The sequence below is a fragment of the Dreissena polymorpha genome, chromosome 1 (genome assembly GCF_020536995.1).
Source record: "Dreissena polymorpha isolate Duluth1 chromosome 1, UMN_Dpol_1.0, whole genome shotgun sequence".
Lineage (NCBI taxonomy): Eukaryota > Metazoa > Mollusca > Bivalvia > Myida > Dreissenidae > Dreissena > Dreissena polymorpha.
The window spans coordinates 174612034-174630783 of record NC_068355.1 but is presented as its reverse complement, the minus strand read 5'-3'; the positions used below and the strand labels follow the sequence as shown (position 1 = coordinate 174630783).

The 18750-nt window shown below is 36.3% G+C and overlaps 1 protein-coding gene across 1 annotated transcript in view; it reads left to right on the top strand.

The window, feature by feature from the left end:
• LOC127862025 (ubiquitin carboxyl-terminal hydrolase 44-like) overlaps positions 1-18750 on the top strand; it is a 40802-nt gene that overhangs the window by 10961 nt on the left and 11091 nt on the right. Inside the window, exons 4-10 of the mRNA XM_052400957.1 lie at positions 3574-3614; positions 6844-7002; positions 13046-13096; positions 14021-14239; positions 14669-14849; positions 15580-15719; positions 17880-18029. Of these exons, the coding sequence (XP_052256917.1) occupies positions 3574-3614; positions 6844-7002; positions 13046-13096; positions 14021-14239; positions 14669-14849; positions 15580-15719; positions 17880-18029 (941 nt within the window). The remainder of the gene's footprint in view (positions 1-3573; positions 3615-6843; positions 7003-13045; positions 13097-14020; positions 14240-14668; positions 14850-15579; positions 15720-17879; positions 18030-18750) is intronic.

The window sequence follows — 18750 nt, the reverse complement described above, 5'->3', positions numbered from 1 at the left end:
TATACCATTTCCAACGCGGCAATGCGGTCTTGACAAGAGCGAGTGGAAGCTTCAAGAATTACCGAGATCCCCTTTATAGAACATTAATTTATTTCACAAACTTGAAATGTCATATAAACAATAACTAAGCATTATTAAGTATGTATTATGTCACGTGTGCATGTAAAATAATTGAGAATTTTGGTACCCAATTCTTGTAACTTTACGAAATCCCCGTTAAAAATCGCGTTTCTGTGTGTGTCAGAAACAAGTGAAAACCATTTTGTTATTATTTTAATAAAGACGTATCGATAAATGCTATTGTAAAAAAGTTATTATTACTAATATTAGTTAACCAATAAATGCAGTTACTTCGGGGAAGTCGGTACCTGCGCGAGCGTCAGATATTGGTAGCCTTATTAATTTATAATAGCCTGACCGTATTCCATTTCGTACAACGCTAATTTTATATCAGACAATGTCCAAACTTACTGTGTTGTTTTTGCGCTTTCAATTATAGTGATTGATAAATGTCCCATAAGCAATGTTTAATATGATTAATATCACTTTTATACGCAATAACATGTGGGATTGAGGTACCCACCCGGCGTCAGAAAGCGCGTAAAAACTTTACCGAATTCCCAGTTATAAAGCGCTTTTTCGTGTCAAATACACGGGTAGGGGGCACATGTTTCGGAAATAATTTTGTTAATGACACGGGTAAATACCGGTGAAGTGTTAATTTATTGCAAATACCACCATTACACGTAATAACGGATTCGATTTCGGCAAGCGCGCAAGCGTTTGAGAGCGTGTTAAATGTACCAATTTACTCGTTATAAATAGCTGATGTTCTCTTTAATCGTATATTTTTTGCATTTGCAGAATAACTAAATGGCATCAACCCCTTTACAAGTGTAATATGGTGTTAAACAAGTCCATAAAATCATACGAAATATCGCGTAAATCTATATGCAGTCTATAGGCAAAGAAGCCATTTTGGTGTTAGCTTGTCTAGGTTTTCTTCCCGCTGAGCCACGTGATTAAGTGGGCGGAGCGATCACTGATAAGGCGTCATGTCAATCTTCATGAAATTCGGTCAGTAGATTGGTTTCAATGATATCTTGGATGAGTTCGAAAATGGTTACGTTTGCTTAAAAAACATTGCTGCCTAGGGGCGGGGCATTTTTCCTTATATGGCTATAGCAAAATCTTGTTAACACTCTAGAGGCCACATTTATTGTCCGATCCTCATTAAACTTGGTCAGAAGATTCATCCCAATGATATCATGGACGAGTTCAAAATGATGTCCGTTGGTTGAAAAACATGGCCGCCAGGGGGCGGGGCATTTTTCCTTATATGGCTTTAGTAAAACCTTGTTAACACTCTAGAGGCCACATTTATTTTCCGATCTTCATGAAACTTGCTCAGATGATTTGTCCCAATGATATCTTGGATGAGTTCAAAAATGGTAACCTTGGCTTGAAAAACATGGCTGCCAAGGGGCGGGGCATTTTTCCTTATATGGCTATATATGGCTTTAGTAAAATCTTGTTAACTTTCTAGTTTACTCAATCTTCATGAAATTTGGTCAGAACATTGGTTTCCTGTGTAGTAAAGTTTGGTTTTATTATGTCAATATTATGTGACATTAACTGTGTTATGTAATTTTTCATAACACTGAATTTTCATAGTTAACATAACTGTTTTAGTCATTAACACTTATGATAAGCCTTTCAACTAAGAGATAACTGAAAGAAAGACAACATGTACATGATTTTGCAGTATTTATGCAGTATTTATCTCCCTTGTTTAACCTGGTTCAGTAATCTATATTTAGTTCTGCTCTGGAGTTTGGGAAGATATTGATCATTGATAAATGCACTGTTCTGAGGGAAAATTGACTACTCTGCCATTGATCTCTTCTGATCTGTATAAATAAGCTGTTTGGGCTGATTTAAACACCTCTTGATGCTTTCTTGAAAAGTTTACAGCTCTTGAAAAAGGTTGGAATTTTGAAATAATTAAACTCTAAATTATTTTTAACACCAGCATCAAGACATTTTGGCATTATTTTCTAAATTATTTTTATTACATGTATTTAGATTATTTTTATTTGGCATTTTCTAAATTAGAAAGACTATTCTATTTCAATAACTGTAGTAAATTTTTCGTATTTTTACATTTGATTCACTGAAGTTTCCTAATCTCCATAAATATTGTTCTTTAGATTAAATTAGACCTATTTTGTAAACTAGATTTTTGAAGCACTTTCTAGACTAACAGTTACTTATATTTATATCAGTTTTTTTTTTACAGATTTTGAACTTCTTTTTACATTCATTAAGGTATTTGCTGTATGTTGTTCATTTATGTAACGATACTTAGATTCTTTAGACTTGGCTTGTACCTGTTTTCTGTCATTGTTATTCATTTTCCCAGTTCTTGGAATAAAAATTAGTTATTTTTGTTAAAGCTGCCTTGGTTTTCACTTATAAATAAATTCTTTGAGTGTATTTAGGCGTCCCTGACTGAACGCCTTTAGTTAATTGAATTACAACCAGTCAGTATATTCATCCTGACCTGAAATAAGAGTTTGTCAAATAAATATTTCCGCATTACATAAGTGCTTACAAAGTTACATAACTTGTAACCGTCCTGTGACCGGTTCATTTGCGTAATCGAAGGAGACCGCACTACCACACCTGGATAGGACAGTTGAGTTCGACAATGGTTTGGATTGGTAAAATAACATGGCCGCCAGAGGGGGGTCTTTTTCCTTATATTTTTATAGTAAAAAAGCTTGTGAATACTCTAGAAGTCACATGTTTTGCCTAATCATCATGAAATTTTGTCAAAACATTAGTTATGTGGATGTCTCGGACGAGTTTGAAAATGGTCGTGATCAGTGAAAAAACATGGCCGCCAGGGAGTGGGGCAGTTTTCTTTACATGTATATAGTGACAACATGTGAACAGTCTAGAAGACACATTTTTTTCCCAATCTTCATGAAATTTGGACATATCTTGGAAGAGTTCAAAAATGGTTCAGGTCTGTTAAAAAAAACATGGCCGCCAAGGGGCCATTTGTTGTTCATTCTTCATGATACTTGGTTACAACATTTGTTCCATTTATATCTTGGGCTGCAAAGAACAGGTCATATCTTTTTATCTCAGGTGAGCGACTTTGGGCCTTTCAGTCCCTCTTGTTTCATTTCCTGGCCTTGACTTTGTGTCCAATTTATGGCGTAAAACAAGTATTTCAGAATTGACATTTATTAAGGTAACTCTCAAAACGAGAACAGATCTGTAAAGTTCTGTTGTGTCTCAAATGAGCGGCCCAGAGCCTTTAGTCCTCTTTTTGTGTTGTGAAAATGGATTAACTATTTGTAATTTAGTCAGAAGAAAAAATAATATCAAATTTGCTTTTATTTTCTCTTCATAATTATGTCTTTTTACCAAGAATAATGACATTAAAGTGGTTCTTTTAGTCAGTTCCTGATTTGTTAATTAAAAATCTAGTATAACTTGCATGCTAGTATAATGTATGTGTGGTCTCTTATTGTCATATTGAACTATTTTGATGTATTGCAGCACCCGATTAGCATTGAAGTGAATGACAAATATGTATACTGGTAAGTTTGAATCACACTTATTATGAAATTGTTCTGGTTAAAATTAATTGCTTATCTTACTGGCTTTAATAATTTAATAATCAACAGATTTCATTAACAGCAAATAGGCAAATTATATTGAAGCCACATAAATAATTATCGAAAGGAATACACATTTCTTAAAATAAAGTTAAATCATACAAAATTAGTGTTCCTATAGCAATAGCAAAAATTTCAGAACTAGATGTGGTCTGGTAATATAGACTTAAAAAGATACACAATTCTCGTTGTTGTTTTTTTTGTATGAAAATATATTCCATGTGAATTTCCCGCAAGGATATCGGAACATTCATGAGCGAAACTGAGATTGGCTTCAGGAAGTGAAGCTGGAAATATCCATGTAATAAATTGTGAAACAAAAAATAAAAACAAGCATTTTGTTTCTCTTTAAACTTATGATACCAAACATCTAGCATTGAAAGTTTGGCTATTTCTATAATAAAACTGAATTTTTAGCGAGGCTGTTTTTGGAGAAAACCCGAGCTATTGTCATAGCCAGCTCGTCATCCGCTGTCCGCCGTAGGCGTCGTGCTAAAACCTTAACATTGGCCATTTCTTTTTTTATTTTGAAGATAGCACCTTGATATTTGGCATGCATGTGTATCTCATGGAGCTGAACATTTTGAGTGGTAAAATTTCAAGGTAAACATCATCCGTCAAGGTCTAGGGTATAAAAAAACAAAGTCAAGGGAAGTAATAAGCTTTAAATGGATATAGTTATCTGACCTGCCCACGCATATATTTTTAACCAGGTTTTTAACCAGGTTTTCCGAAGGAAAAAACTGGTTATTAGATTGGCGAATGCGGGCGGGCTGGCTGGCTGGCTGGCGGGCTGGCGGAACAAGCTTGTCCGGGCCATAACTATGTCGTTCATTGTCAGATTTTAAAATCATTTGGCACATTTGTTCACCATCATTGGACGGTGTGTCGCGCGAAATAATTACGTCGATATCTCCAAGGTCAAGGTCACACTTTGAGTTCAAAGGTCAAAAATGGCCATAAATGAGCTTGTCCTGGCCATAACTATGTCATTCATTGTGAGATTTTAAAATCATTTGGCACATTTATTCACCATCATGGGACGGTGTGTCGCACGAAAGAATCACGTCAATATCTCCAATGTCAAGGTCGCCACGACTAAACATAGATTTTTTTTTAAAAACAAGCATACAAAGGGGGTTAATTTTGTTTGTTCATTTTAAAAAGTTCAGTTTGAGTTTTCTCCCTTTATCAGATTTTTTTTTCACAATGAAAACCTGGTTTTGTGACAATTTTGTCCCTTGTTGTTAAATAAATCAAAGCGGCGCAGTAGGCGGCATTGTGTTTCTGACAAACACATTCTGGTAAAAGGTCAAGGTCAAGGTCATCCTTTACGGTCTATGGTAAAAAATACAGATTTAAGGGAAGTAATAAGCTTTAAAAAGGGAGAAAATTATTCAATATTGAACAAAGCCACTTTATATATTTGGCATGCGTGTGTATGTCATGGAGCTTAACATTTTGAGTGGTGAATCTACAGTCACAGTATAGTGGCTTTTAATTATTTGCTTCTAAAAATAGAGATTTGTTACAGACAATTATTTTCAAGGGAAGTAATTTATATAATTTATTTCCTTACCAAGAATTGAAGTTCTTTTCACAGTTACTGTACAGATTTATTATTTTGATTATTTATAACCCAAATGATTGATTTTTTTTTTTAAATGATATAATTATAATTTCTTTGATGTTCATTACATACCTGTGGACTTATGTCCATAGATACATGACCAACTCTGGATATGATCTCTTTTAAACCACAGGCCTTGGTTGTCAGTGATGTCTGACATGGTCATAATTGACTGTGAGACCCCCGCCCCCCCCCCCCCCCCCCCCCCCCCCCCCCCCCCCTCCGGTTGGATTGGACAAAATTCAATGGAAGTAATAACCTTTAAAGGGAGATGATTTCTGTTCCTGCCAAATGATAAAAAAAAAAATTAATTCAATGCGGCGCAGTAGGGGGCATTCTGTTTCTTACAAACACATCTCTTGTTGGGTCACTAGGTCAAAGGTCAAGGTCACTGTGACCTCTAAAAAAAAAAATTAAAAAAAAAAATTCTGACAAGCTTTCACAGCCGAGCGTGACACCCGTTATGCGGTGCTCTTGTTATGGGTTAACTTTATTTAGGAAAAAATTAATGAAATATTCTTTGATTTTGAGTATTTGTGTGGCTTAAACTCAAACAAATAATGATATTATGGTTATTATCATATAGCATATTGTTAGATTATCTTACATTTGGCAACCGTTATAACACACAATTGAATAAGAATGTTGTAACTCTCTATTGCATAATCGAGGCTAGCAGTGGTAAACATGAATGTCTTTTGTATTTGCATAACATACATTTAAACTTCATAAGTATGATCTCATGCATTATTGAGGAAATTCCAGGTAAATTTTATAATGTACATTCACTCTTTCCATTTGGTTAGTTTTAACTGCTTTTGAGTGTATTTTATAATGCTTGAAGTAAATAGTGACTTAAAGACCTTGTACAAGACACTATCTAGCTTTTCTCAATTTAAGCTATGCCTGTGTGCTGCACTCTCTCATTGCCACGTTTGTTGCCTTATTTCAGCTATACATGTGTGCTAACTCTCTCATTGCCACATTGGTTGCCCTATTTCAGCTATGCCTGTGTGCTACACTCTCATTGCCATGTTGGTTGCCTTATTTCAGCTATGCCTGTGTGCTACACTCTCTCATTGCCATGTTGGTTGCCCTATTTCAGCTATGTCTGTGTGCTACACTCTCTCATTGCCACGTTGGTTGCCCTATTTCAGCTATACCTGTGTGCTACACTCTCTCATTGCCACGTTGGTTGCCTTATTTCAGCTATGCCTGTGTGCTACACTCTCTCATTGCCATGTTGGTTGCCCTATTTCAGCTATGTCTGTGTGCTGCACTCTCTCATTGCCAGGTTGGTTGCCTTATTTAAGCTATGCCTGTGTGCTTCACTCTTTCATTGCCACGTTTGATGCCCTATTTCAGCTATGCCTGTGTGCTGCACTCTCTCATTGCCACGTTTGTTGGCCTATTTAAGCTATGCCTGTGTGCTGCACTCTCTCATTGCCACGTTTGTTGGCCTATTTAAGCTATGCCTGTGTGCTGCACTCTCTCATTGCCATGTTGGTTGCCCTATTTCAGCTATGCCTGTGACGACTATGTGCTCAATGACAATGCTGCAGGGGACATCAGGCTCATTCGTACAGCCCTGGGTGCCATTGCCACCCAGAAGTTCACGCATATCAGTGTCCGTGGGCAACGACTGCTGCGGTCCTATTCACACTCCGGTGTAGTAGAGAGGTAAAGTTCTATTGTCTTAATGTTTGGCCTTGATTTTTACCTTATTAGCTCGACTGTTTTTGTAGTAAACCCGAGGTATTGTCATAGCCAGCTCGTCGTCTGCCGTCCACTGTCTGCGTCATGCTAAAACCTTGACATTTGTCTCTAAAATCAAAGTGCTTCCACCTACAACTGTGAAACTTCATATGTAGGTGCACCTTGATGAGTTCTACACGCCACACCCATTTTTGGGGTCACTAGGTCAAAGGTCAAGGTCATTGTGACCTCTAAAAAAAAAATATTTTTTTGAATCTGACAATCTTTCTTTTATTCAAAACTGCACCCACAGCCGAGCGTTTGCACCCGTTGTGCGGTGCTCTTGTTAGTAATATGATAATATCTACTTCTAGGAAGTTAATGGGGTATACTGGAATTAGCATGGATGTCTTTCCATTCCCCCATTTGACTTTCCACCTTTCCCTCTCTCAATCCGTAGACAAAATCTTGTCATTCCGCATTCTTGTTCTCTTTTAAATTTACTTCATTGGCCCTTATGATAAAAAGTTGTGCATATGGAATTTTGATTATACTTTGTTAAAAAAAATTAAATAGTTAAGCCCCTTTATCAACTTAAAATCTGTGAAACATTATTATTGTTTCTGTAGACGTTTAGGCCAAACCGTCATCTTTTAAACTACAAAGTTACATCCAGTTGTGTTATATTAGGTATGTAACAATTTATATTGGTTGTCTACTTCTGAAAAAACTCAGTGATAGGTCAACCCGTTCATACGTTGGGGGGGGGTGGAGGTATAAAAATGGTTAGAAAATTTGACATTTTGTGTATGTGCACTTCATAAGTCAGGTAAAAATTGCAAGACAATTGGAAAATCAGCATCAGTAAAATTGCAACCCCATCAAATGTGATGGTTTCATCTAATAGTTACCCTGGCCACACCCAGATAGTCAAATTATTTATAAAATCTTATAAAAAAAAGCCTAAACAATCTACTCCTCTGAAACAATATGGCACAAATGTTAAAATATTTTTTACGTAATATTGCCATGGGGTTTAGACTTGACATTGCCCATGATCAAATTTGTACTTCTAAATTATTTCTACATTTAACTACATGTGGCTTTGCGTCATTGTGTCTCTACTTTGACAAGTTATGAATAACCTAGTAATTGATGACAATTTAGGAAACAGGAAGACTTCATGAAAAACATAATAGTTAAGCATTGTAAGTGCCAAAAGAAGTCATTTGCAGCCTGCTTATAAGCCTTCACTTCCCCCTTAAATGACCCATTATACACAAAACTTCAGCTGCACCAGCAGGAAAGAAATCTTGTAATGATATGTGGTCCTGTATTTATGGAAAGGATCCATTGTCAAATTGTGAAACTGTGAGACATACACCTTATTTACAAGACACACAATGACACAAAAAGGAATAATGAGTCACCGCAATGGAATGGTCAATGCAAAGTATAATGTTTTTTAATTGATTTGAAAGAAATCCAAATTACATACTTGGCAAAAAATTAATCACAAAATTTAAGTGTTAATAACAATTAACCTCATAGTATCACAATTCAATATAATGCCAATGAAAGAGGATACATTTTAACGTAATAACCTTTGAACGACCCATGTTTCGATACAAACCAGAGCACCAGAATTGTTACTTTTTGAGGCACAACAGAAATGAAAGCAAAATGAGTATCATATTTATCTCGTCTTAAATATAAAAAGCATTTTAGACATACCAACGTGTAGTTTTATATTCAGATCATTGTCATCAGGGTTGCCACTTAACTTGAAAAGTCAGGGAAATAAAAAAAAAAATCAAGGTCAGTGAAAAGTCAGGGAATTTAAAAAAATGGTCAGTGAAAATTGAAATTTCATAAAAGTCAGTGAAAGTAAAATTTTGCGTCGATGCATAAGTTATTTAGTGGCTATGGCAGTCTTCAAGTATCATTTATTTTAGTAGATTCAACAGTATATTTTTTATTAGCTCACCTGTCACGAAGTGACTTGGTGAGCTTATGTGACCGTGTGATGTCCGGCGTCCGTATGTGCGTGCGTGCGTGTGTGTGTGCATGCGTCCGTCAACAATTTGTTTGTGTTGACAGTAGAGGTCACAGTTTTCATCCAATCTTTAAGAAATTTGGTCAGAATGTTTATCTTGACGAAATCTGGGTTGGGATTGTATTTGGGTCATCTGGGGTAAAAAAACTAGGTCACTAGGTCAAAAACTAGGTCACATAATAGGTCAAATAATAGAAAAACCTTGTGTAGACAATAGAGGTCACAGTTTTAATCCAATCTTTATGAAATTTGGTCAGAATGTTTATTTTGATAAAATCTGGGTTGGGATTGTATTTGGGTCATCTGGGGTCAAAAACTAGGTCACTAGGTCAAATAATTGAAAAAATCTTCAACAATTGTATTATTATCTTGATGAAATCTGGGTTGGGATTGTATTTGGGTCATCTTGGGTCAAAAACTAGATCACTTGGTCAAAAACTAGGTCAAATAATAGAAAAACCTTGTGTAGACAATAGAGGTCACAGTTTTCATCCAATCTTTATGAAATTTGGTCAGAATGTTTATTATGATGAAATCTGGCATGGGAATGTATTTGGGTCATATGGGGTCAAAAACTAGGTCACTAGGACAAAAACTATGTCAAATAATAGAAAACCTTGTGTAGACAATAGAGGTCGCAGTTTTCATCCAATCTTTATGAAATTTAGTCAGAATGTTTATCTTGATAAAATCTGGGTTGGGATTGTATTTGGGTTATCTGAGGCTAAAAACTAGGTCACTAGGTCAAATAATAGAAAAAACGTCAACTATTTGTTTGTGTAGACAGTAGAGGTCACAGTTTTCATCCAATGTTTATGAAATTTGGTCAGAATGTTTATCTTGATGAAATCTAGGTTGGGATTGTATTTGGGTCATCTGGGGTTAAAAACTAGGTCACTAGGTAAAAAACTAGGTCACTAGGTCAAATAATAGAAAAACCTTGTAAAGACAATGGAGGTCGCAGTTTTCATCCAATCTTTAGGAAATTTGGTCAGAATGTTTATCTTAATGAAATCAGGGTAGGGATTGTATTTGGGTCATCTGGGGTCAAGAATTAGGTCACTAGGTCAAATAATAGAAAAACCTTGTGTAGACAATAGAGGTCACAGTTTTCATCCAATCTTCATGAAATTTGGTCAGAATGTTTGTCTGGATGAAATCTGGGTTGGGATTGTATTTTGGTCATCTAGGGTCAAAAACTAGGTCACTAGGGCAAATAATAGAAAAACCTTGTGTAGACAATAGAGGTCACAGTTTTCATCCAATCTTTATAAAATTTGATCAGAATTTTTATCTTGATGAAAACTGTGATGGGATTGTACTTTGGTCACCTGGGGTCCAAAACTAGGTCAATAGGTCAAATATTATAAAAACCTTGTGTAGACAATAGAGGTCACAGTTTTCATCCAATCTTAATGAAATTTGGTCAGAATGTTTATCTTGATGAAAACTGGGTTGGGATTGTATTTGGTTAGTCAGGTAAGCGATTCAGGGCCATCATGGCCCTCTTGTTTGAAATGTAGTGACTATTTCTATGTAAATAAAACATTAACATGAGTAAAGCATGTTCAAAAATCTGAATGTATCTATTTTTTGTTACACAATGATGTATGCCAAAGACCATGGCTAGTTGAAATAATAATTGATAGGCCAACTAAGTTCTAACAGGTATGTACATATATAAATAGATTTATTTCTATTAACATTTCCCATTACCCATACTCATATGTATTCACCTATGCTTGTGTCTAGATGTTAAAGTATGATCATAGTATGTAATGGATATTGTATATGGACAGTTTTTGTGTGTCATAGTTGTTGTGCTACTTTAACTGTATTGCCATACTAACATCACATGTATCTACCTATAGAAGTATGTTTTGTTCATAGATTTTGAGACATAATCATATTTTGTGGTGGTTGTACATGCTTAACTTTTTTATCTTTGGTTTTGTGCAATTTACTATATAGCCTTGCATCATGCATACATGTAGATTAGTGTTCAAGTAGAACTGCTTTGTTAGTTGTTAAATATGTTATGTTAAAGAATCAAATAAACATTTAATGGGTGGATTTGGTCGGCTGTATGGGGAGGAGAAGGCCGAATATGTCGCGAAATTAGTCAGTGAAAACCAACATTTGGTCAGGGAAAGGTCAGTGAAAAGTCAGGGAATTTTATTTCATCATGTTGGTGGCAACCCTGGTCATGCATTCATAAACAATAATTATTGCAAATGGCACAATTATATAGTTTGGTGGTGTTTGTCAATCTTTATACTCATAAAATGTTCCATCTTAAATTGTTTCAAAGGATTAGAAATCTTTCAGCTAATTGCAATGAAAATATTATACTTTCACTAAAACCGAGGTTTTCTGATATGGAAATATTTCCCATTAGACTGTTAAGGACAATAATAAAATAAATAATTACAGTCCAACCCCTCTTAAGCAGCCAGTCAAGGAAACAGCCAAATTGGCTGCTTAAGCGGGGTGGCCTCTTAAGAGGGGTTGGGTCATAGGGAGTCTGGAGTCGATGAGTGCATGGCCAACTCTTCAATTTTTGTATAAACAAAATGGTTAATATGTGTACATGTACTAAACAATGTATAGACTTAAAATAATTTTATTTCTTCCTTCTAAAATCAGCTATAAGACAACATTTTTATTCAAAAAAATATTCTATTCATCTTTCTAATCATCATCAATATCATCATCATCAGAATCAAGTCAATGAAAAAGAATCATTCTCATGATTCATTGATTACACAATGCGCGTTGTATGGCCCCAATGCACTTATTGCAGTTTAATGGCTTTGAATACCTACCGCACGAATTGGTCTCGACAGTGATCTCCTTCACGATAAAATCGTGGCCAGTAACTTAAGAGACTGATAATAGCAACCGGGTGTAATCCTCCTGGTAATCGTGCTTTTCATGCATAATATTATTAAAAAAAAAAAAAATTCGCTGCGTAAAGGGTTTTATCAAAATTAATATTGAAATCATTGTAAATATAAAACAAATACAAATGTTTTGTTTTATTCCCAAATGAGAATAATAATTTTTAATCCGAAACACACTCCCGATTGTTTAATGTTAACGAGACGTTTACAAATTCTAGCATCATGTATTTCCTTTGTCCCAACAAAAGCGCGCGAAAATTATGCACCAATGTACAATGTCACGCCATACTCATGATTCGAAAGCATGCGTGTATTGATTTTTGGATAAAAACTTTGTAGCACAGAGAACATGTAGATCAGTTGATTTCGGTTAAAAGTTTCGTTGTTCTTTTTAACTTTTAATTAGCCGATAATTATCATAAATGTGTGCTTGATATAGTATGAGCTACAAATAATAATTATAAATTAAGAATCTCCTTTCAAGTAATAATAGGTGATATTCGCACGTGCGGAAACAAAAAGACCAAACGGTCGCATATTGCTTTTAACCCGATAACCCGATAATCCGCCGCTAATTAATTGCAATTTGCAAACTGGCTGTCAAAATGTTTATCACACATCACGCTTCAGTACTACAGAGCCTAAACCGCGGACTGGAAGTATGTATCGATTTTTTCGCCGTTGCTTCTGTGTCATTTTGCCAATGTACATGACTGACTTACTTACGCGTGACCACTCATATGGGGGAAATTTAACATTTGGGATGCAAAATTGCTGGCCGCTGGCCGGAGAAACGGGGTAACCGCTTAAGAGGGGTGCATTATATAGTGTTTATCGATGGTCGCGGCACAGACCGGCCGCCTACACGGGGTGACCGGCGATAAGGGGTGACCGGAAGTAGGGGTTGGACTGTATTTATATGTAAAACACTCACATTGTTGGTTAAGCAAAACATACGTAGCTTAAATGACTGTTACCATTTAAACTGCACTGTATTTGAATAGCCATATTTTAGGGACACAAGAATGATGTTTTTCAATATTTGATAATAAATGTACTTGTGTTCCAGGGAGACAACTGATGAGGTAGACAAAAATGCCACTGCTGACTGGCATTACAGGTGGGTTGTACTAAACTTTTGAGCTGCACTCCTTGAAAACAGGGATTAATTAATGTGCGTAAAGTGTTGTACCAGATTTGCCTGTGCAGGGACAAAACTTCCAGCTTATGCTAGATGTGTCAAAGAGACTTCCTTGGAACAAAATTTCCATAAACGCATAAAGTATCGCCACTGATTAGCCTGTGCAAACTGCCCCGGCAGTTTTGGGACAACATTTACCCAGGTAACACACGCGCATGGGATGCTATTTTTTCAGAGCATGATTCAATATTATACCTACTAATAATGTATGTTTTCTTTTTTATACCTAAACCAAATACAAGACGTTATTTTTGCCCCTCTGTGATCCACACAATTGTGAGTTACCGTATTTGTGCTTGAACATAGCTGATAAAGGGAGGGGTATAAGTCATGTCTGAGGCCTATCTCTAGTTAAAGTTCCGACTGTTACAACTAAACTTATTGTTTCACTTTAAAATAGACTATTTGTTGGGATTTCGTAACGTTGGCATATAACGCGCCATTTGTTACGTGACGTTCACGCACGCTTTCCCGTCACGACCGTTATGTTTTTGTTGATATTATGAATTGCAAGTAAAGGTTGAACCTGGATTTCTCTCCTTATATTATTTTCTATCACAACGCGTATTCCGCCTACATACTATTATTGATCCATATGTATTTTAAGTTCTCCAATTTGATCTAGAGGGCATTCAAACTAGATCTGTAATTTAGGAATACCTTTCCCTTCACCAGGATACATGCAAGTAACCCTTGGAGATTTAGGTTTCCCATTTAACATTTTACTGACATAAAATATACCCCTATGCAAATACTTTCAGTCAAAAATTAATATACATAGCAATTAGTCTTTTGGTTGTTTTAGGCAATGCCCTACAAATACTTTCTGCAATGTTTCCACAGGCGGCAACTGTTGGCCCATGTCTGGTTGGCGTGGCGATCCTGGGTCCAGCAACACAAGTCTGCCCGCCAGGTGACCCCAGGTGTGACCCCTGGGAGGTCTGAGATGAGGGCATCTATGCCCAGCTCTTTGCTGCTGAAGAGGAGCATCATACCTGGGGTCACTGGTCTGCGCAACCTGGGAAACACGTGCTACATGAACTCTGTACTCCAGGTGCTGAGGTAGGTACACAAATGGCCAAATTGATGACTTTGTCGCAATTTGTGGTTGTGCATATTAAATGAGCCTCTCTCTGGACTAACAAGGCTTGATGCAGTCCGCACAGGCTATACAGGGACGCCGCTTTCAGCCTAGACTTAAGTTTAGGTTAGAAGAGACTTTTCATAAACGAAAAAGGCAATTAAAGCAGAAAGTGTTGTGGTCATTTGCCTGTGCATCTGGGAAAAACTTGCGCGCATGCCATAAGCTCCATTTTCCTTGAGTGTGGGTCAAATAAATCAGTTGTCGTATTGTCTTTTACTGCATGTGGTTTCCATTGTATATGTGTTTGAAACATTTCTTAATTTGATTCTGTTTGTTGCAAACCACTGTTTCTCCAAGGATTGTTTAAATTTTGTTTAATTTTCACCATTTTATGTTTTCACTTTCAGCCATATTGAATCTTTCCGTGACTTCTTTCTGAAGATGAACTACAGTTTTGATGCAAGCCTTGATGGTTCCCCAAACGTGAAGCAAGCAGTCCCAGAATCCTCTACTGCTGCGCTGACTGGGTCTGAACGGTCCATGAGGTCTCGAGGCTTGGAAAGGGTTTCCACCATCGACTGTTACCAAGTACGAGTTTAAACTTGTAATTTACAACTAAGTTACCATGCCTCTGGAGTAAATAGACTTGAACAAAGAAGGTTGTGTGGTTTCAATCTAACACAGAAACTTCTTATTTATTTTGAAGTTGCTTTGCTTTAGCCTGTATATTGTAAGTGAACAGCAACGACTTGTTAATGACATTTTTAGCTCATCAGAGCAATTGTGTGGTTTGTCAGATTTATTTGCAATCATCTAGTCATCAAATAATGTTGCAATTTAGAAATTATTTTACAGAAAATATCCTGGGCTTTACCAAAATCCTTAAAAATATTTTGATTCATAACATGTCTGCAAGGTAGAATTAATTATTTAACCAGAAATGTTCCTTGATTATACAGCGATTCTTAAAATGGCAAGTTTTCTTTCTCTTCATGTATATGACAAGACTGCATTCAGGGTTTAAAGCTATATAATAGTGGCAGTTCTTGTTGAAGTCATGTAAGCAACCAGTGACATCATTGCCTATTATTTATCACTAATTTAGGTTCCTTGTTTCATAACATTAACAGTTCTCGTTAAAGTCAGACGAGCAACCAAGGCCTTTGTGGCCCTTTTGTGTATAACTCATTCGGATCAGGAATTGTATGTGATAGCTGAAAATGTTCAAATCAAATTGATCTACTGTACCAAGCAAATGCAAGTGTTCAATTAACAAAGTTGTCACTGCCGTACAATAGTTGAAACCTCCATATTTTAGCATCTGATGAGCGTCAAGACACCTACACCGCCCCGTAAGAAGGCTGCCGGGGGCCTCAATGGGGGCTCTGCCCAGTCCTCCTCCCTTCCCCAGTATCTGATCTGTGATGTAGAGTCACCAGGCAGCAAGGGAACCAATGTGTGAGTCCTACGGTCTAACTGGTCAAAGCATGGGAACCAATGTGTGAGTCCTACGGTCTAACTTGTCAAAGCAAGGGAACCAATGTGTAAGTCCTACGGTCTAACTTGTCAAAGCAAGGGAACCAATGTGTGAGTCCTACGGTCTAACTTGTCAAAGCAAGGGAACCAATGTGTGAGTCCTACGGTCCAACTTGTCAAAGCAAGGGAACCAATGTGTGAGTCCTATGGTCTAACTTGTCAAAGCAAGGGAACCAATGTGTGAGTCCTATGGTCTAACTTGTCAAAGCAAGGGAACCAATGTGTGAGTCCTATGGTCTCACTTGTCAAAGCAAGAGAACCAATGTGTGAGTCCTACAGTCTAACTATTCAAAAGCTTAGGGTAAAGATCTGAATTAAAACATATGAAAAACAATCATTTTCTGTACATGAATATGCTGACAGCTATTTTACTCTTGTAATTTGATCATCACCAAACTTCAGGTTTGATATTAATCAACTAATATTGATTGAATATACAATTAATTATTATCCTCCAATTACCTCGAGTTGAGCGGTTAAGGAAACAACTAAAATCATTTCTGAATTAATTCAAACAATGCTGCAATAAAAGCTATAAAGATTTTTTTCATTCCCGTTAAATCCATGTCAAAATTGTTTATTTACAGCGTGTTTAACCACGCAAAGCCGATAGTTCCATACACACCCGCAAATGACATACACTACGTTGTTTACCTTTAGTCAAGACGTCATATCCGAAAAGGGAGAGTACTCGATTGCAGTAGGCATTAGGTCAACAAAACTTTGAAAATTCGATTCACTGAACAAATTTAGAGAAACTAAAAGATTTTTTTTTTTTTATAACTTCTATTAACCATTTAAAAAGTTTCTGTTTTATCAGTCGATCTTCTTTTGAGCAACATTGACACGAAAAAGAGGTAAAGAATAGAAAAAAACTATAACATTCTCAATTTGTTCAAATAAAATTTCAGCATATATGTTACTATTAAAATATTTGATGAAATTATCATCCAATCGGGGCAGGGTATACCCACTGAACATGTGGATATCGGTATGTCACCTATTTTTGGCGATCTGCGCGCACAGATTGTTCCATGCAACATTTTCTGGGAATCGTGAAAAAGTAAAAGAATTTTTTTTTAAATAAATCAAAAACATGATATGATGTGTTTACACTAGCGCAGTGGTATGCAATTTATGTGCAATTTAATGAAGAGTAGCGAAAAAAATACACAAAATAGGCAAAAAATTTGATTATTTCAGTTGAAGGTAAGATATTTAAATGTTATTAAACTGTTTTTTCCTTATTTGAGTCGTGTCTGTAATTATTTTTAGGCGTAGTAATGTTAGATAAACAAAATACTCAGAGCGCATGCGTGTGACGTCATCAGGAGAGCCGCGTTCTCATTGTAAACAAAGTGATCGAAATTAGGTCATGCTCGAAATAAGGGAATCGTACGATATTATTGTTTAGAGATTAATTTCAATTCTAATTTGCCATCTGAGGTAGCAAGGTAAAAAGTAATTCATAATTTGATTCTAGGTTTGTTGAATATTTAATAAAGTTTTGATTTGATTTGACTATATATAGTTAGTTTTTTATGCCCCCAAAACGAATGATCAGGGCGTATATTGTTTTTGGCCTGTCTGTCTGTCTGTCATTGTATATGTGTGTCTCCCAAAACTTTAACCTTGCTCATAAAATGAAAACTCTTGGGTCTATGTTCTTTAAACTTCACATGTGCATGCATCTCATTGAAATCTACAATCAAACATGGTTTGAGGTCACTAGGCCAAAGGTCAAGGTCACTGTGACCTTTACATTCAAAATATAACCTTGTTATTAAAATAGCTGCCTTGCGACTTCAAAGCGCAGTAAAAGGCATTGTGTTTTACAAACACAGCTCTTGTTTCTATTTTTAAGTAATAGATTTATGTTTTCTTTGTCGTTTGTGATTTCAGGTGAAATTTTTGTTGAATATTAAGTCTTTATTTGATTCAAATCTTAAATTTTTAGTTAAAAGTGTTATTAATTCTACTGTTTTCAAATCAAACATTTTGTTAAGTGAAATGTTTAGATAAGAGCTTTCATGAGTACTATATCATTATCCATAACACTAAGTATAAACCTGTTGTGTCCAGGTCTCTGTGCGGGGAACTCCACGGCCTGCTGCGTGTGCTGTGGTCAGGCAGGTGGGCCCAGGTGAGCCCGCACGCCTTCCTGCAGGCAGTCTGGCAGGCCATACCCATGTTCAAGGGATACGCTCAGCATGATGCACAGGAATTCCTCTGGTAAGCACGGCACACTCTGAATGGGAAAAAGGCACACAACTCTCTACAGGGGCAAGCACATTTTCTGGTTCATGTAGTGCTATTAATGGCGTTGTTGCACTTTGTACTGGTTAACCACCTTACCCTGGTACATTGTGTGAAGTAGCACTGACCCCTGGGACATGGTGTGAAGTAGCACTGACCCCTGGGACTGGTACATTGTGTGAAGTAGCACTGACCCCTGGGACTGGTACATTGTGTGAAGTAGCACTGACCCCTGGGACTGGTACATTGTGTGAAGTAGCACTGACCTCTGGGACTGGTACATTGCGTGAAGTAGCACTGACCCCTGGGACAAGATTGATAATTATCCTGATGAATACAGGGAAAAGCTAAAATGAAAAAATGTAACATATATGATTTATGGTTGTATACATTGTAGATGTAGATGGCAGATGTACTATATTGATAAACAGGTGTTTTTTAAGATATGCATAATGCAGATATAATAAAATTGATTTTTGTAAAGTTCAAACTCATAATTAACTGTTTGATCAAAACTGTACAGACATTTGAAGGGTTAAATTCCAAATGTTTTGGTACACTATACAATTTTAAGATAAACATCTTTTGAATTATCAAATATATATAGGATAAAAACATTGTGATTGGCTAACCTGATGAGCGATTTACTTTAAAAAAATATATGATTCCTGTTGATAAGTAATTTTGTTCTTTGATA